At 36.3% G+C, this 19,066-nt stretch overlaps 4 protein-coding genes across 4 annotated transcripts in view; 2 read left to right on the top strand and 2 right to left on the bottom strand.

The window, feature by feature from the left end:
• Positions 1-169: 169 nt before the first annotated feature.
• SsRbeta (signal sequence receptor beta) lies at positions 170-3,118 on the bottom strand. The gene is made up of 3 exons (XM_069502197.1): positions 2,997-3,118; positions 2,462-2,846; positions 170-1,443 (listed from the first exon to the last, which is right to left on the bottom strand). The coding sequence occupies exons 2-3, from the start codon at positions 2,831-2,833 to the stop codon at positions 1,243-1,245; spliced, it is 573 nt and encodes a 190-aa protein (XP_069358298.1). The 5' UTR covers positions 2,834-2,846; positions 2,997-3,118; the 3' UTR covers positions 170-1,242.
• Positions 3,119-4,503: 1,385 nt separating this feature from the next.
• Zw10 (Zeste-white 10) lies at positions 4,504-10,054 on the top strand. The gene is made up of 5 exons (XM_034981509.2): positions 4,504-6,224; positions 8,166-8,372; positions 8,793-8,922; positions 9,517-9,658; positions 9,789-10,054. The coding sequence occupies exons 1-5, from the start codon at positions 4,646-4,648 to the stop codon at positions 10,002-10,004; spliced, it is 2,274 nt and encodes a 757-aa protein (XP_034837400.1). The 5' UTR covers positions 4,504-4,645; the 3' UTR covers positions 10,005-10,054.
• A 425-nt stretch (positions 10,055-10,479) lies between these two features.
• Positions 10,480-16,423, top strand: LOC117993763 (RCC1-like G exchanging factor-like protein). Its single transcript, XM_034981589.2, has 7 exons — positions 10,480-10,778; positions 11,414-11,592; positions 12,605-12,796; positions 13,331-13,533; positions 14,325-14,497; positions 14,973-15,137; positions 16,033-16,423. The coding sequence occupies exons 1-7, from the start codon at positions 10,667-10,669 to the stop codon at positions 16,368-16,370; spliced, it is 1,362 nt and encodes a 453-aa protein (XP_034837480.1). The 5' UTR covers positions 10,480-10,666; the 3' UTR covers positions 16,371-16,423.
• A 21-nt stretch (positions 16,424-16,444) lies between these two features.
• MED27 (mediator complex subunit 27) overlaps positions 16,445-19,066 on the bottom strand; it is a 419,936-nt gene continuing 417,314 nt past the window's right edge. The window contains exon 2 of the mRNA XM_034981661.2: positions 16,445-18,265. Within this exon, the coding sequence (XP_034837552.1) occupies positions 17,308-18,207 (900 nt within the window). The 5' untranslated portion in view covers positions 18,208-18,265 and the 3' untranslated portion in view covers positions 16,445-17,307. The remainder of the gene's footprint in view (positions 18,266-19,066) is intronic.

Genomic DNA, 19,066 nt, shown 5'->3' on the forward strand with positions numbered 1-19,066 from the left:
ATGATCTGCGCTTTTGTCGAATAAGTTATTAAAATATCGTAAAATATAATACATAGTTGTAATTTATTTTTAAACTATAGATTTATCATTTATGGATAAAAAGGTAAACTTAAAAAAATATTATAGTAAAATATTATTTATAAGTGAATATTAAACAATAAACTCAAAATAAATTAGAAAATCTTTTATTGTTCATTTATAAATTATTAACAAATAATGATGTGAATGATCGTAACTAATGAATCAATAAGCATTATTGCTAATGTTTTTTATATGTTCAAAAGCTAATAGGTACATTTATATCTCCTGTGAATTTCAAATGCACAAATTCAAACACACAATTGTACCTACCTTTACCTAATAATGTTGGACGTTGGTAAACCAAAACACAAGGCTGTGAATTAATGAATGAAATATGAAGTTAGTAGGAGGCAGGAGCTGTCAAGCTGTGTGTTTGAATATGGTTAGAATGCAATAATATTTTTGCACCATTGCACTTTTTATGAAGCTCTCAAGACAATACAATTTCTAATACATTCCATTTTCATTATCATGATGTTGATTTTACATATTTTGGAAGACCTTCTATTTAATAATCACTGAAAAATAACTTATTTTTGATGTAGTCAAATACCCAATTGTGTTGAAATATCGACATATAAAAACATCACATTAATTGTGGTATGTACCCGTTATCTACATTAAAATATTTCACGTTTAACCACGAGATAAACTATTTCACTAAAATCAGAAACATGAGTGTGTTCACATAACATGATGCGACGTCAGTTTTGTACTTAATAGTGAGTCTTATCATACAAAATCTTGCCTTTAATGACCTTTGCCTAAACCTTAAGGATTTAGTCTAGTCAGCAGAATTCTACGGTTGGACAATCACGTACGGAATTCAGCTTCCTACCTATATGTCGATACGCGGGCTATCCGCGCATTTGCTACTAAGACTGTCAGGGGAAATTCAAAATCTTTTATTTAGTGTGACTGCATTTCTTTACCAATATCTCAACTGAAGTTACAAGAGATAAACATGATTTCATACTTTGCCAATGACTCAGAAGACATGCTTTAGAAAATGGTCTGTGAAAGCTGGGCAGTTAAAAGTATTACAGACATTCTAATTTATTAAAGTTACTATGTTAACAAAACAACAACCACATCTTTAATAAAAAAAAAAAAAACATTAGCAATAACATAATTCTATTTAAACTAACATAAAACCTAAAACTAGTGAGTCTTTTTGGGTTTTGAGAGTTTTTCATATTTACTCTTGGATGAATACCAGAGGCCGAATGGTATTGCTAGGGAAGGCAGGGTCATGACTGCAAACGCTGTCCAGTCTAGGATGTGGGATGAGAACTTGCGATCATAGTCTTTGAATGCGACGATTGTGCCCTCACCTGGGGCACTGCTGATTGAGTATTGGACCTGAAAAATGTAAAAAATATATATGTAAGTAATCATAATACTTGCTAGCAACTTACAAAAGTTATTGCTAGCATAGGTTCCCAGGTTAGTTCTTTTTTGGGTACATTTAAAAAATAATAAAATCCTTTCTCATATTTTTACTTCTTTATGCAAATGCACCCTGGTACATCAGAATGATGATATTCATAGGGACCTTCAAATTGAATACGCCCATAAAGTTATCACCAAATCTGCCAAAGCCCACGACTATAGGCTTCACCACCACGTTAACGTTGAAGCAATCCAGCTGCTTGACGTAACGGAGACAGTGAGAAGACTAAAAAGGACCAAACCTTTTGAGTTAGTGTATAGTGATTAGTGATAGTGTACATAGTGTAAGTGCTGAAAGAACACGTGAACAAAGTGTCATATCTCAAATCAAGAAAGACTAAGATGCGTCAGTGTACAATTTCTTCTAGTATATAAGATAATTTATAAGTTTAGGTTAAAATAAAATTACTTATTAGTCATACATTAGGCTAGATCGTAATATAATTGAGTAGCTAATTGGCACTCAACAATAATGAAAAAAAAAAAAAAAAATTTTTACTTCTTTATGCACTGACTACTCAACTTTAAATATTTGGCACAGTTTAAAAATTTTAAGGTACACATCCATAACCACAATGTACAAAAGTAATAAATGCCTACATGAATTTTTTAGTTATTGGGTTCATTTTCAGTGATTATTACATCACAAAAAACAACTAGTCTAAACTGAACACGAGGAGTATAGCACTTTACACAAAAATAGATCTCAGCCTAGGTTGTGTATTTAATCTTAGTCTATGACCTGCACAATCCACCATGTTACAGCTTCAGACTTAACAACATGTACATGCAGTGGCGTGCAGCTCGGGCTACATGAGACAGCACCAATGTTAGGGACATAGTGAAGTTAGCAACAGGTGAGAAACTGTGCCTTTGCTGCATTGAACATTGAAATGAACATGGTGTAATATTATAGAAATTATGTTACCTCAGTAGCATCTTCACTGGCTTTGTATGTCACTTCAGCTGCCGTGAAGTTGAAGTAACCGTATCTATTCGATCTGACTGTAACTACGTGAGACACATTCGTCTGAGGAGGTATCCTGTCGATCTCGGCAGAGAGCTGCCCACCAACAACAGTGAACACTTCCGGGTGGAAACCATTGTCTACAAGGTTCACGTTTACAGCTGGCGCCGTCCCAACGTTGTATAACGTGTATTTAATCAAAATATCCATGTTTTCCACTAAGTATTTGTTTAGCACTTGTTTTGATACTAATAGCCTTGCAACTGGAGATTCTTCGTCCGCTGACGCAGCAGCGGCGATGATGAGGACCAGCGCTAATAGTTTCGAAGCCATTGCACTCAGAAAACTGAAATTTTAAATAAATTTGTTACTTCGATAAACAGTTGTAAGTTTAGACTGGAATGTGAATGAAAGTAATCTTTAATGGCATTCAGTATCAAGTAATATTCAAGAATGCTATATGATAAAAGGGATTGAACGTATTTTAATTTATTACCTTACGTTAATACAATTAAATGACGATTTTTATGAAAGTAAAGGCGCCGAGAGAAGTGAAATGTTCTGACTTTTTGACAACTTTTCAAAGTACGTGGCTGACGTAAGACGTTTCACTCCACGCGTTCAACAAATTGTTGCCAGATTTATATTATGTTGTGGTATAGACACGTTCGATTTTAGGTTGATTCTTTTACTAATAAATTCAAAATTATCTCCTTCAATCTGATTCTATTTGATTTAATTTCAATAAAATTATATTTTTTTATCAAAAAATTTCACTTACATCACGTTTTTGCCGGATTACGTTTTATAAATAAATTGAATTTTTGTCCCACTGAATAGAAAATTACACAAACTTATGAACACTGCTTAAAATTGACATCTGTCAAGTTTATTATATTGAATTTGTTTTGAAAAATAATTTCGTGAGGATGTTTCGATTAAATTAAATAATTATTCCCTTAGTTACTAAGAAGGCAATTAGAAAGCGGCTAAATTAAGTTAAACTATGACAGATAAAGAAGACGCCAGCCAAGAACCCGCAAAAGAACCATTAGATGACGAAGCCCTAGAGAAGTAAGTTTGTCAGGCACCTAGAATAGGCATCAGTCTGGTATATTTACCAGACTGATGCCCTGCGGTTCTTATTAGATCAACACACACATCATTTTTCTTTCCTTCTACATATATGATTTATAAAAAGAGACAATTCTTTGGAAAATGAACAAAGTCCTAATACTTAACATTAACTATACTTACATATTATGTTCCAACAAGGCATGCTTTCCGTGTCTAATTTATACTGGGAAATAAAATGAATGAGAAAGGTAACATTGTTACTTACCTATAAACAGGATGTAAAAGAACACTAGCAAAAATGAAGACAGGTATAGTCATATGAAGTCACTTAAAAATAGGTATTTAAAAAAATCTGTATCTTTAAAAGTTTGCAATGTGATCACCAAAATTACAAGTACTTATAAGGCAAATAAATTATAAATTAAATTAAAGAATGTGTCCTTTATGTGATTTTTCTCATTCATTTTATATATTTTTGAGTCCTTTTTTTAATTCTTGTAGAGCTGCTTCATATCAGAGGTTGGCAATTGTTAGGGTATCTACTCACCTTGCTGTGCAGAATCGTGATCAGATTTTTAAATTTTGATTATGTTACTGTTAATTTTTGATTTTGGCTGAACACATTTTTTTATGGTTGATTTAAATATGCAAATATTAGTTTGAGATTTATTTTTATTAATATTGTTTAAATGAGGTCAACCTACTTTTTTATATCTTACAACATTAACAATCATCAGCTATTGCAGCCAAAATAAGGTTTCAATGAAAAGAGAGGTAAGTTTTTTAAAATTTATTTATTCATACCAAAAAAAACCATAACAATTAGAAGAAAAAAGATAAAAAGTTTCTTTATTTCATGTTCCAGGCTAGCAGTTGAAGAGCTTTTACGGGAAGCAGTCCAAGGTGCTGCCAGAGCAGAAATCGTAGGCCCATCAGGTTGGATAAAGGCCCCACAGCAGAAGACAAACAAAAGATTCCTAGTTAACACCCTCAGGCATGCAGTGACTTCTAACAAGCATCACACACCACGCAGCAATCACAGGAACTCATACAATAAATCCCCCAAATATGAAAGAAAACCAGAGCCCTCCATCAAAAAAGACAGAACAAAACGAAAATACTAACATGGATGCTTACAATGTTGAAGAAGTAATCCAGAAAGTTTTAGACGGTAACAAATCATGGACAATACATGAAAAAATACCATCACTAGTTGAAGAAATGGATAATTTAAAAGCAGATTTGAATATGTTCTTAGAAACCTGTGACTTTGATATCCCATCTATACTTAATGAAGCCACAGATTTGTGTGCGGAGAGCAAAGGTCTAGTCGAAGAAATGAAAGCTTGTCAAGCTGAGATTGAGCAGGAAACGATGGCAGAAATACTCAAGTCTATTGAAAATCATGATAAGATTGCCAAAGAGTTAGAGATGGTTGATTTTTCTTTGAACATAATCACTGATATAGTGAATTGTGGGGCTTATGTTAAGCTTTTTGAACAGGGCAGAGAGAATCAGAGTTATTCTACAGCAGTTGAATCTGTGTATGACTTGCTGCAGTTTACCGATCACCCTGTGGATGGTTTCAATCAGTTAGAACTGTACACACAAACAAAACATACTGGACAATTGATATTAGACGGACTGTGGGAAGATTTATATCAAGAATGGGATAAGATGGTGAGTCATACTGTCAAACCAGGCACCCGAAAGACCGTCATAACTTTAAATATGACATTAGAAGATACGGGACCTTGTCTCGATATTATAAGAGCTCTGTACATAAGCCAGAAGCTTGCTGATAAAGTAGCAGAATTCGCCATCTTTATATTAAAGGAGGTTTGTATGCCTGTCGTTAAAAACGAATCTATAATTTATGCAGATTCTGATGAAGTTATAACTATTACTATAAATCATAGTAAACTAAACAGCAGACCGACTTATAGTGATACCATAGCAAATATGAAGTTATTGTTTACTTTTATCAACAATAAATTTAATCTAGAATATACCAATGGCATGACTCTAATGGCAATGTTTGGTAAGCTAGTGCGAGTTGACTTGTGTAACTTGATGGTAAATGAATGTTTCATACATACTGTACCAAATAATATAAACGACTTGCAATGTTACGGTAAAATAACTTTAGATATAGAGCATTTTCAACATTTCCTAGTAAGACTTAATGTATTACCCGACGAAGGGCTATCCTTTCTTAGTTATATGGAGAACATAGATGTACTGTTCGCCGATTGTTCAAGTCAGCATTTCTTAGTAACTGCTCGTGCTATAATGCTCAAAGACTTAAGTGTCACAATGTCGATAGGACATGAGAAAATTCCAGAAGAAACTTTAGCAGCGGAAAAAAAATCTGCTGTAGACAATGCTGACAATGCTACAGAAGAAGCATTAGACATATTTGAAAAGACAATACCAAAAAGTTTATTTTATTTTCCTCGGTGTTTGATATCTAAGACAGCACAAGAGCTGTTGGATTTAGTCTACGTGATAATGGAGCAGGCGGTGCAATGCTCCGACGTTGTATGCAAGAAGTTGTATCATGCAGTGAGACTTATATTTGAACTGTACGATGCTGTTGTTCCCTATCACCATGAGAACTATTTGCAGACAATTCCACAGTATGTTGGTAAGTGCAGTTTAAATGTCTACTATACTCTATCCATGGAAAGAAGTTAGTATAGGGCTCCCTGTTTCATAATCCCATATAAATGACAGAGACAAAAATCTCAGTGGGCGTTAACCATTTTGAGTCGCCAACCAGTCACAAACATGTTTTCAAAAACATTTGAAATTCAATTCGAAAATTGACATTGTTTATTATATAATTTTTGTAATTAAATTGATTACATACAACATTTTGTTCCAACTCTTCAATCCTAATGCTGCAGAGATGTTCACATTAACCATGACGATGGTAAATCGATTGATAAGATAAATACTTGGCTAGCTGATCCTTTCTTAGTGGAAGTCTACTTAAGCAAACCTACATGACAATCATTATAATAATATGTCAGTCTGCGAATTCTGCTTTTATACAGGGTGTAACCGAAACGCTAGCAAAAACTTAGCGTTATTGTTATACTACCTAAACACAATCCAATACCAATAACTGTTTGCCTCATTTTTTAGTTTTAGTGATTCATTGGGGCCGATTCTCTAGTACACAATCTCTAAACTAAACTAAATTAACAGGTCTAAATCTAGTGCTTTCCTTTTCCGCAAGCAACATTATGAAAGGGATAGCAATAGATTTAGACGTGATATTTTAGTTTAGTTTAGAGATTGTGTACAAAGGAATTAGCCACAATATTTTTCAACTCTGCAATATGTAGCGTGCAAAACTACGACGTGGCCTACTTACGCCACGTTCGTTGACATCTAGCCTCAGTCAGATGTTTTATTTGCAATATATCGTGAACTTTAAAAGTTCACTAAAAAAAATTTAGATTTTAGATTTTTTTTAGATTTATTTCGCGTTTTTTTTGGCGTTATCATATCAGTAAACATCAATAGTACCACCTGTCTTCGTTTTTCTAGCGTTCTGGCTACACCTTGTATACAAGTATATATATATGTATAGTGTATGTATATAGATTAATATTTATACAGCAGTACAACAAGATAGTAGATGCAAAGTATTGGGATGCGCAGAGACTAGGCATTTGTTTACTTACGGATAAAATCGACTATCACATGTAATTTCAACATATTTATCAAGAGTTGTATGTATGGAATTGGTAAGAAAAATACGTGTCGAACTGAGAACCACCTTTTTTGGGTTTGCTACACATGATAAATATTCCGGCGCTTCTCCTGCTTGGGCATCACTACCCATATTATAAAACTAGCTTATGCTCGGGACTTCGCGTGGACTACACAAATTTCAAACCCCTATTTCACCACCTTAGGTGTTGAATTTTCAAAAATCCTTTCTTAGCGGATGCCTACGTCATAATAGCTATCTGCATGCCAAATATCAGCCCGATCTGTCCAGTAGTTTGAGCTGTGCGTTGATAGATCAGTCAGTCAGTCAGTCAGTTAGTCACCTTTTCCTTTTTAGATAATGCGAAAGTGGTTTTATTTGTTTGTTTATTCTTCAATCACGTCGCAACGGAGCAACGGATCGCCGTGATTTTTAACATTGATATATTTTAAAACCTGGAGAGTGACATAGGCTACTATTTATACAATAAAATCAAAGAGTTCCTATGGGATTTTTTAAAACAAATCTACGCGTTTGAAGTCACGAGCATCGGCTAGTTATTTGTTTGTCCTTCAATCACGTCGCAATGGAGCAGATTGACTTGATTTTTTGCATGGATATAGTTAAAGACCTGGAGAGTGAAATCGATACTTTTTACCCCAGACAATCATTGAGGTCCCCCCACGGGATTTTCAAAACCTAAATCCACGCGGACGACGCTAGTTTTAGCACAAATGCTTGAATAGTGGAGGCGCTGGAATAGATACCTTTAGGTATACATACCTAGTGATGTGTGGCACAATAATTAATAAACACTTTTTTTCTTTTTTTTTGGGAGTTATAAAAAAAAACTGTTGATTTCAGCTCTTTTCCACAACAATTGCATGTATCTAGCACATAACCTGCAGACCTTGGGCGACAAATGGTTAACCTTGATGGAAGGCCGCGAGCTGGACTATGCTATTGGCTTTGTGGACTTGGTGCAGAAGATCAGAGAACTCGGCTACAAGCATCTCACTATACACATGCAGCAACAGCGGAAACAGATACTTGACAATATACGCTCTTCAGGTAACTATCATCTTTTATCATGCATGCTAGATGGCGCTGTATGTAGCTTAATCTCGCTAGAAAGGTTTTCAATTTTTACTCATACTATAAATGCGAAAGTATATTTGCTTATTGGTTTATCCTTGATTGAAGGACACACCACGGTTTGGTTTATTTAATACAATGCCTATTGTGCCTCAAAATTTTCGGCACGAGTCATTACGTTTTTGTCTTTGACATCTTCAAAAAAGAACTCTCTCTGGGATCTTGTTAAAGTCTAGTGTTGCCATTTTAATAATTTTAAAGTTTTAAACGCCGCTCTTTCAAGGTAGCCCGCTACCATCTTAGTTTGCATCACCACTTACCATCAGGTGAGATGTAGTCAAGGGCTAACTTGTGATGGAAAAAAAGTGTCAATAAATGTGTTTTTATTTATTTCAGACTTAAACTGTATCGTAGTGAAAGACGTACTGGGTGACAACGCAGAAGCGGCAGTGAGACAGTGTCTGAGGCAACTTCAACTTTTGAAGAACGTGTGGATCGGCGTCTTTCCTTCCAACGTCTTTACTAAGTGAGTCAAAAGATAAGAAGAATTAGAACTACCAGCCAGCAAATCCTCAGTTCTCAGAGTACTGCATTTTTGATTTTTTTGCAGTTCTTAAAAGGTCATCAGATTCACATTGAAACGGTATCCACCCACGTTTTTAGGGTTCCGTACCTCAAAAGGAAAAACGGAACCCTTATCACTTAGTTGTCTGGTCTGTCTGTCAAGAAACCTACAGGGTACTTCCCGTTGACCTAGAATCATGAAATTTGGCAGGTAGGTAGGTCTTACAGCAGACATTTGGGGAAAAATCTAAAAACCGTGAATTTGTGGTTACATCACCAAAAAAATTAAGTTGTGGTTTTAAACTAATAATTAGTATTTTCAATTTTCGAAGTAAAATAACTATATCAAGTGGGGTATCATATGAAAGGGCTTCACCAGTGTAATCTAAAACAGATTTTTATTTATTTTTATGCATCATAGTTTTTGAATTATCGTGCAAAATATCGAAAAAATACGACTGTAAGTAATATGGAACCCTCGTTGCGCGAGCCTGACTCGCACTTGGCCGGGTTTTTTAAATAAGTAAATGATTGAAAATTTCTTGGACAATTTCAGGCTAATAGCAACACTGGTGAACATGTTCGTGGACGAACTGATACACAGAGTATGCACGGTGGAGGACATTTCCATGGAGATGGCAACACAGCTCACTGACATGTACACACTCGTCGTTCAGAAAGCGCCGCAGCTCTTTACTGTGAGTAATCATCTTAACCCATTGCCGGCCCACTACCGAGCATAGGTCTCCTCTCAGAATGAGAAGGGTTTAACAAACAAACATCACACAAACATCTTATGAAATCCTATTATCTTTTAATTTTTTTCAGACCCCAACAGATGTGGACAAATACGTCAAATCCTGGATCAAACTGCAGGAGTTGATCTTCGTCCTCGGTGGTTCGTTGAAAGACATCGAGAACCACTGGAGCGACGGCACCGGCCCTCTGGCGGTACACTTCGAGGTCGACGAACTCCGCAGTCTCATCAAAGCCCTGTTCCAAAATACGCAGTTTCGCGCCAATTTGCTGTCAAAGATAAAATAACTTGTTTTATCTGTAGTCATTACTATTAATAAATAAATATAACGTTATGTGTATGGTTTTGGTGGTTTTATTTCTCCTTTATCGAGGCATTTTTGAGTCAAAACAAAAGGTTTTCTGAAGTCTGCTATAACCAAATGAAGCCACTGCAGTGATGCATAACGACTACAGAATTACAAGGATATTTAAATTTAACTAAGCTACTATAATATAATATGGTCTATTCTAAAATACGCAGTTTTACGCCAATATTAAAGGTTCCTTATCTCCAGACAGAAAAGGAACCCAAGGATCACTTCGTTGTCTGTGTCTGTTGTGTTAGTCAAGACAAGACTCACGACCCGTCAAGGGAATCCAAACCTATATGGTACTTCCAATGGTCTAGAGGCTAGATGGCAATGTACGGAACCCTTTGTGTGCGAGTCAGACTCGCACTTGATTGTTTTTTTTTATATCTTCCGTCTTCTATTTTTGTTAAACAAAAAGGTTTCACAGGTTCGAATAATCATTTCCAAACACATTTGACATGTGATGAATGACATTACGAGTGTTACGAACTACGATTTGTTTGTGTTTGTGATTTGTGAAAAAAATAATATGAAATACTAATAATTCCCGGCTTTAGTTAGAAAACAAAGAGAAAACTGGAAAGTCTTTATTGAAAAATGAATGCGCTTAAATTGTTTGTGCGGCGGCGAAGTCTTGCGATCTTGTTAACTCGATCGGTTACAACTAAGAAGAAAATGCACGACCCGAATGAAGAGGAACAGCTCCCAAGTAAAAATATAACTTATTGGATATTCATTCATAAGATTTAATCATCTTGAAATGTTTTATGAATCGTATAAAACAATAAGCAAGGTGCTTTAAAACCTAACCTATAAACAATGTTTATTTACTTAATTATAGCAAACCTTTTGTCTTGTGGCTGCGCATGGATATATAGTTCTTTCTTTCTTTCTTCATTCTGGGCTGGTTTCCGCACTTAAACGTTTCCGTCTGTTGTGCGTGCATCGCCCCTCCCCGCCGAAGTCTTCACTCCAGCCATCCAAGCTCCATAGGATATATAGTTATACTGTTCTTACGTACAGCACGCAAAGCGAATTGTTGGTGACAAACCATTCGCGCGGCAATAGAATGAACCATTTTGCAGGCATGATATGGACTCACAAACATTAGCATAAGATTAGGTACTCCTAAATGTATTTTGTTAATGTCAATAGTTTAATTTAACAATAGGTAAATCAAAGTGATGCTGTGGCGATTACAATGTTGTATTGTTGTTTTGAATTTCTTGCCAACTCTTCTCAATAGAAGCTGCTTTCCAAACGTATGGTAATTCTTGACATTATCATAAGTGACAAATAGGTCCTACATGAAATAAAATGATATGAATTTGAATATTTTTCTAGTATTCCAGTATCCAGTGAGCAAAAGCACAGACAGAAGAGTATATGTATGGGGCCTAGCAGAGACAGGTGCTCTTGGTGTACACTTACCTAGAGGCAAGAAGTCTGGCAAGAAAGCTTACAGGAACAACTTCAATTTGGTCTGGCATCCCATGAGGTCCAGTTTCTGTGAGAGATTTGATGTAAGCCATGTTTAATCTATACTAATACTAATAAATAAAAATTGAAGTGTCTGTATGTTTGAACAGTTTACTTACCAAGTAAAGACTTTTTGAACTCGAGATGCTGTAAGGAATTGTATTGCAATTGCCACAGGATTTTTAAAAATCATGCGTTTACATGTTTTTACGAAATTTGGTACTGCATCCTTGCATCTCCGTGCTACTATGGGTAGGCTACTTTTTGTTCTGGAAAATCAAAAGTTCCCACAGGTTTTTAAAAACCTGAATCCAAGCGGGCGGATCAGCTAGTATATAAATAATTTTGTTGAATCCTTCTGAGGCAAGAAAGCTTATAGGAACAAGTTCAATTTGGGCTGGCATCCCAAGAAGTCCAGCTTCTGTGAGAGATTTGATGTAAACCATGTTTAATATACAAAATATGATACTGAAATATTTACTATCAATGAAAATCCGACCAAGTGCGATTTAAACTCGCGCGTTGAGGGTTCCGTACCTACTACAATCGTACTTTATCAACATTTTGCAGGACAAATCAAACACTACTATGGCTAAAAATAAATAAAAATCAGTTTTAGAATGTACAAGTAAAGCCCTTTCATTTATGATACCCCACTTGGTATAGCAATCTTACTTTGAAAGTCGAAAATAGCAATATTTGTTCATGAATACATTTTAATTTTTTCTTGTGATGTAACCCTAAATTCACGGTTTTCAGTTTTTCCCCTTATGTCTGCTGTAAGACCTACCTACCTGCCAAATTTCATGATTCTAAGTCAACGGGAAGTACCCTGTAGGTTTCTTGACAAGACAGATAACAAAGTGATCCTATAAGGGTTCTGTTTTTCCTTTTGAGGTACAGAACCCTAAAAAGTACTCAAATATGCATTAATGCTATGAAAATAGTGATTTATGCAAACATGCAAATGCATTATGATGTTTATTGATCATACTTTTCTACATACCATGTGGACAAGTTTCTAGCTTGCTCTGATATTTAATCTTAATTTTCCAGGTAACAAACATAGCCTGTGGCTACGGCTTCACAGTGGCGGCAGTGAAGACCACTGAACAGCACAAGGTGTTTGGCATGGGCATCAACACTGACTCACAGATTGGGTACCATGCCCCTAGGATCGGACATCCCCTAGAAATGCTGCTCAGTCCTGCACCTATTTATATTCCTTACACTTCGTTGGAAACTAAGGTAAAAGTGCCAAAATATGCCTGCGATTTCTTTAATGTGGATTAAGGTTTATAAAATCACTAGCTGATGCTCGCGACTTCGTCCGCGTGGATTTACGTTTTTCAAAATCCCACGGGAACTCTTTGATTTTCCAGGATAAAAAGTAGCCTATGTGTTAATCCAGGGTATAATCTAGCTTCATTCCGAATTTTAGCCAAATACGTCCAGTATTTTTTGCATGTTTGAGTAACAAACATATTATATCCACACTTTCACATTTATAATATTATTAAGATTAGGATAGCACTATCCATCACTACCCATATTATAAATGCGAAAGTGTGTTTGTTGGTTTATTGGTTTGACCTTTAATCACGCTGCAACAGAGCAACACAACTGATCAACATGATTTTTTGTATGTAATTAACAGCTTAATTAACTAAATAGTCTTAAGATTAAATAATAGCTTAAAGTTAATAAAAGGTTTTCACTCTCCAGGTCTACTATGTCTAGTTTTCTAAATATGATAAAAAAGAAATTGTATTAATTTTGTAGATAACAGCCCTTGCAGCAGGGCGAGCACATACACTCATACTAACAGATAATGAGGGAGTGTACACTCTGGGTAACAATGCATACGGCCAGTGCGGGAGGAAGATAAACCCTACCGAGGAGTATAGGGGCAGTATGGCCTCACATAACATCAAGAGGCTGGGGAAGGAGAAAATTGTTGATGTATGTTGTGGACAAGATCATAGGTAAGTAGTTCTTCTTTCTTCTTCTTAGAGCAGATCCTTGAATTCCCTGTATCATCAATATAAATGACAAGATATGGTCAAGCGAACAAAACTTTTCAGTTTTGGAACTAAATGAATCTGCACAAATCCAGACGACACTGAGGTTGCATTGGTGCTCAATCACCACTGGGTCGGTGCCATTTTGTTTGTTCAATGGCCCTGTCCATACGAAGTAATATATAAGTACTGTATCACTTTGACTGCCCCCCATCCATTGTGATTGCACCAATGTGAGAGTGGCCGCCAGGTACAGCAGCACTTAATATCGTGAACTGTGGCGCTGCTGCCTCCACTTGTTTCTCGCTAATTCTAGGTGATCAGACAAGACGTAAGTACGTACCTAAAAATGTGAATAATAACTACCAACTTCTACACCTATGTATCTTCATAATAATTTCAAATGTCTTTAGTTTGTGTAAAAAATTGATTGTTTTTGCCAAAAATAATGTAATACCTAACGTTTATATTTGCATTATTAAAACATTGTCCATCTCATTCTTGAATCTTCCTCCGTAAATATTAATTGGAACCGCATGCGCTCACGCTCAACTTAGAGCAACCATGGAGAGCACTCTTAAAGCTGCTTTTTTCGATTCCTTTGTTTATTGGTACTTTACTCAAATTCCAATGTTTTCGGTCTTGTACTCGAAGTAAAAAAAAATTTGAAAGTTAGAAAATTTTCCTTTTTACACACAAAATACCTAAATATTTCCTAATCATCAGTAAAACGAATCAATATAAAAATGTTGCAGTCTTTTCATCACAGAGTCGGGTAAAGTGTTCGCCTGCGGCTGGGGCGCGGACGGCCAGACCGGGCTAGGGCTGTACGCCAACCAGGGGCACCCCGCGTCCGTCAAAGGGGACATCACCAGCGAGAAGATTGTCAAGGTGGCGTCTACCGCCGACTGTGTGCTAGCTTTAAATGGTAAGGATTCTCTACATAGATAAAGTTCATAAATTAAAACCAGACCTTAAAAACACCATTACAGATGGACAGTTTATATTTAGATGTAGCTATCTTATCGCATTTTTGTCATATCCGCCATATTGAATTTGTCATGACGTCATCTCGCGAAACGCTAAAACAAAGCTAACAACACTTTATTTGTCAAAATCAGAAGATTACACAAATCTCACTTCGCAAAGACGCGACTGTAGTTACAGGTTCCAAGGTGCTGGAATGGCGACCTCGCACTGGAAGACGCAGTGTTGGAATGGACTAGGTGGACGGACGACCTCAGACGAGTCGCAGAGAGCCGCTGGATTCAGGCGGCGTAAGACCGTGGCGTGTGGAAGTCCCTACAAGAGACCTGTGTCAAGCAGTGGACATCTATCCGTTGATGATGATGATGATGACCTTTTTGTGATTCTCATAATATTGTTGTTGTTATATTGTTCAGACAATGGCGAACTCTTCGGCTGGGGCAACTCGGAATACGGCCAAGTGCCCATGATGAGCAACCAGCAACAAGTGAACATGTCCTATTCACTGCTTAGCTTCACGAAGGGCTTGGGCAAGATTGTGGACGTAGCTGCCGGGGGATCATTCTGTCTTATTTGTAATGGTAAGTATAGTCCGTAACTCCTCACGCGCCATTTTAACATGTGTCAACTGTCATGTCAAAAGTACGGTTAACCTTTAAAATAAGGACTAAAATTGTAAACAGTCTAAGATTTTACCCGCACATTTTGACCGGCCAATCTCCTCTGTCTCCTTCAAGCTACTTGAGACTGGCAAAGTGCATTGTGCTGATATGGCACTGAAAAAAGCCATATATTAAGAGAAGAAGAAGGACTAAAATCGTACTTTTGACATGAAATTTGACACAAAAAGTTGAAATGGCACGTGAGGAGTTAAATTTTACGCGTTATAAATTACATTTTTATACAGGGTGTAACCAGAATGTGTAGCAAAAACATAGCCTTTTAGCTGTTTCAGGTAGTATAATAATAACATAGCGTTATTATTGCACTACCTGAATACAATCCAATGCCAATAACCTTATCTTGTTGTTTTAGTGATTTAGTATTTTTTAACTGGCTCTGGCTGGCAAAACTCGGGGTCAATATCCCATCTACGACGCGGCATTGACCCCGAGTGACCTATCTACGCAACGTTCGTTGACCTCTAGCGTCAGATGTTTTATTTGCAATATAATATTGTGAACTTTAAAAAAATACAGGAAACTAAATTTTTTTTACTACTATTATTCAGTACTATCAGATGTATTCGTTTTTGCTAGCGTTCTAGATGCACCCTGTATAAAAATAATAACAAATAATAGCGCATACTTTGTCTGATACTCACATATACGCACACATACACACACACAAATACATATTAAAAAAAATATAACACTGATAAAAAAGCATTGTTTTTATTTAGAAGTACACGAAAATTGACTTTTGAGATTTCTGTATTTGTACTTTATTTGAACCTAAATTTTTATTTATTTACAGAACAAGGAGACGTGTTTGTATGGGGCTTTGGTCTACTAGGTCTTGGTCCAAATGTTCAACACTCAACGAAACCAAAACAAATACCTGCACCGTTATTCGGAAGGAATGAATTCAACCCTGAATCTATGATCACAAGAGTTGCCTGTGGCATTGGACATCTAGCTGCAGTAACGAATAACGGAGACCTATACATGTGGGGCAGGAATAGGCACGGGTGTTTAGGGCTAGGTCACGATAAAGATCAGCATTTTCCATTGAAAATAGGTATTGGTGCTCATGTTTTATCCGTTAATTGTAGTGTTGATCACACTGTTGCTATGTGTAAACCTTTCACATAGGTCGTTGGAGTTAAAACACCAAATTAAGGCTGTTATGTTAATGTTATATTATGTTATGAAATAATAAACTGTAGTACAAATTAAAACTTAGTTTTATTTCAATTACTACACTATTTTCTAAAACATATTTATTATCCTTATATTTTATTAAGTCTGAAACATAGTCATTGCATTTTTCAAGCAATCACATAACAAGTAAGATAAAAAATGGAAGCAAGCAAATCAATTTTTGTGTTAAATAATATTTTTAAAACTAACTTTTAAATTACAAAAGTAGGCTAGTTAGATATTTATTTATTAAACAGCAGTGCCAACATAAGCCTCAGCTAAGTTGACAGGGTAATTAGCTGTTCTATTGTTTACACTACCTGCCCCGGCGAACTTCGTATCGCCTATCAGTCGATTCAAATTTTTCTCTCTGTAAGAACCATCCTCGTACTTCAAGAAATATTATAAAAAAAGAATTAGCAAAATCGGTTCAGCTGTTCTCGAGATTTGCGATCAGCAACACATTTAGTGATTCATTTTTATATATAGAGATTATTTGAAGCCAAACACCTTAACATAAGAGGATTGGAACTTTGACAAATTATGTACATCTAGATGGCTGCATATTATCAGTAATTATTTGTTAGGAAAAAGTCTGAAGAAGGCCTTCTCATAAATTTTGTATTAGTCCCAGCAGACATGCCACAGACTGTCAGAATTTTGCCAGATTAAACATACAACAACAACAGAACATTTTCTAACAGATAATTTCTGATAATGTGACCAGCCTGAATGATTATGTTACTATAACTAGGTTCATTTAAATAACTACTAACGGAACTGTCCATTTCAACACTTCACTATCCATTTTATATTGAACGGGAAAGCTGCAACACAAGCAACAGCAACGGACCAGTGTTCCAAGCTTTCCTGTTCAATACCACATTAACTATTGCTTGCATTCGTCATGAAACGGTTCAAGTGTGCGGAAGTCACGCCAGGCTGGTGGCAACATGGACGTATGATGTAAGTGGCACCCACATCTCTTACACGGCTCACTGAAAAGGTTAACGTAACTGTGCAACCAAGTCATGAACGACCGAACTGCTAGTTCGGGTAATGTTGGTGAGTAGAAATGTAGCATCGCAGCATGAGCATTTTCCGTGACCTTCCGGAAAACGTTGTAGCGAGACTCCGTCCATAGATCCAAAGTCTCCCCACAGCCCTTAACCATTACCCATTCCATTAATAAGCCCTTAAAGGCAACAACTGCTTTTAAAACATGACTTAAGTTGATTTGAACGACAGCGTTACTAGCGAAAGGCCGGGATATCGTGATCTTCATGTCCCCGTATGAACGGTCAATGTTATTTATAACGTTATCGACTTGATGCGGCGCAACGTTGTGATTGCTTTGTAGCTTGCCACGTCTTTTCGTACTCCCAGAATTTATATACGATCTTTTTAACGAGTTCTGGCTTAGTAAAGTATGCGCAAATGAGCTGTATTCGTGTATTTTATCCGTCCATTTGTAGCTGTTAACCAGTTGAGTGTACAACGCTTGGCGATCTTGCGTAGTTTCTTGACTCAAAAACGTCGTGTTGCCGAGATTGAAAGGCGCTGTGGGTATTGGCAAACCGTTCACTGTTTGTTCTAGATCTCGTAGATTAATATTTACGTTGTTTAGGAGTTCTTGTAGTTCGAGCAGGAACTTATCTTTGCCGTCTTCGCCATGGTCTGCTCGGAGGCCGTTCGATAAGGTCTCAAAAACATGGCTAACACTTGAGCGAAGAGTTCTGAGCGAGCCGAGCGCTGAGTTCAGCTGTTCCACGTTTATTGTTTGACTCATATTGATAAATTTTAATTCATAACTTTAAAAATTTCAATAAAACACAATGCTGTGTCCACTGTCCCAACTCCAAGCAAAACAACATCACAGACCAATAACATAACAACCAACATTAGCATTGACAGATGTCAGTGTAACTGTCACATTTATTTTGACAGCTCTTGCGTGTGCATGCGTTCAAAATAAACACCAGCAGTTAAGTTTAGCCGCGCACTTTACTGCGCAAGGAATTAAAAAGCTTTTGATTGATTCTGAGGATTGATTGTATAAAAAACGATTCTTACCAAGACTTACAATAAATTGTTTTTACGTGTTTTTAACGTGCGCTAACTATTTTAAAGGGCTTTTGAACTATAAAACGAATGTATTGATTTTAAAGTGAGTGACCGGCATCTGGCAACATAGGGACCTCCTTTTTAAAAATGCCCGCGAATAATAGCCGCGCAATTTAAACATTATTCTTCGATCACGTGGTGGTTGTAGAGAATACAAGGCGTGGGCAGAATAAAATTATATTTTATTAGTTTACTTTGTGAATGTTAGGCGGAATGCCGAAATATCCTTCTCTCACTATCTAAACCAAACATTACAACAAAGAATCTTTGAATCTTTGAAAGAAATTATAGGAAAAGCAAACCATAAAGATCTTAATCACCGTTTTAAATATTATATTAGAGAAATCAGTAGGTATATATAGGTCCTATTGTATCAACTCTATTCAGTGGCTTGGACCTTAAAGCCGTTTGGGATATAGTTTGGTCTGTAAATTCAGATACTGTAAAGGCGCCATCATTGCAAATTAGTTTGATAAGCCATTCCAACCACAATAGAGATCGGAAGGTGCGATAGTTTCAAAATA

This window comes from Maniola hyperantus, chromosome 2, assembly GCF_902806685.2.
Source record: "Maniola hyperantus chromosome 2, iAphHyp1.2, whole genome shotgun sequence".
Taxonomy (NCBI): Eukaryota; Metazoa; Arthropoda; class Insecta; order Lepidoptera; family Nymphalidae; genus Maniola; species Maniola hyperantus.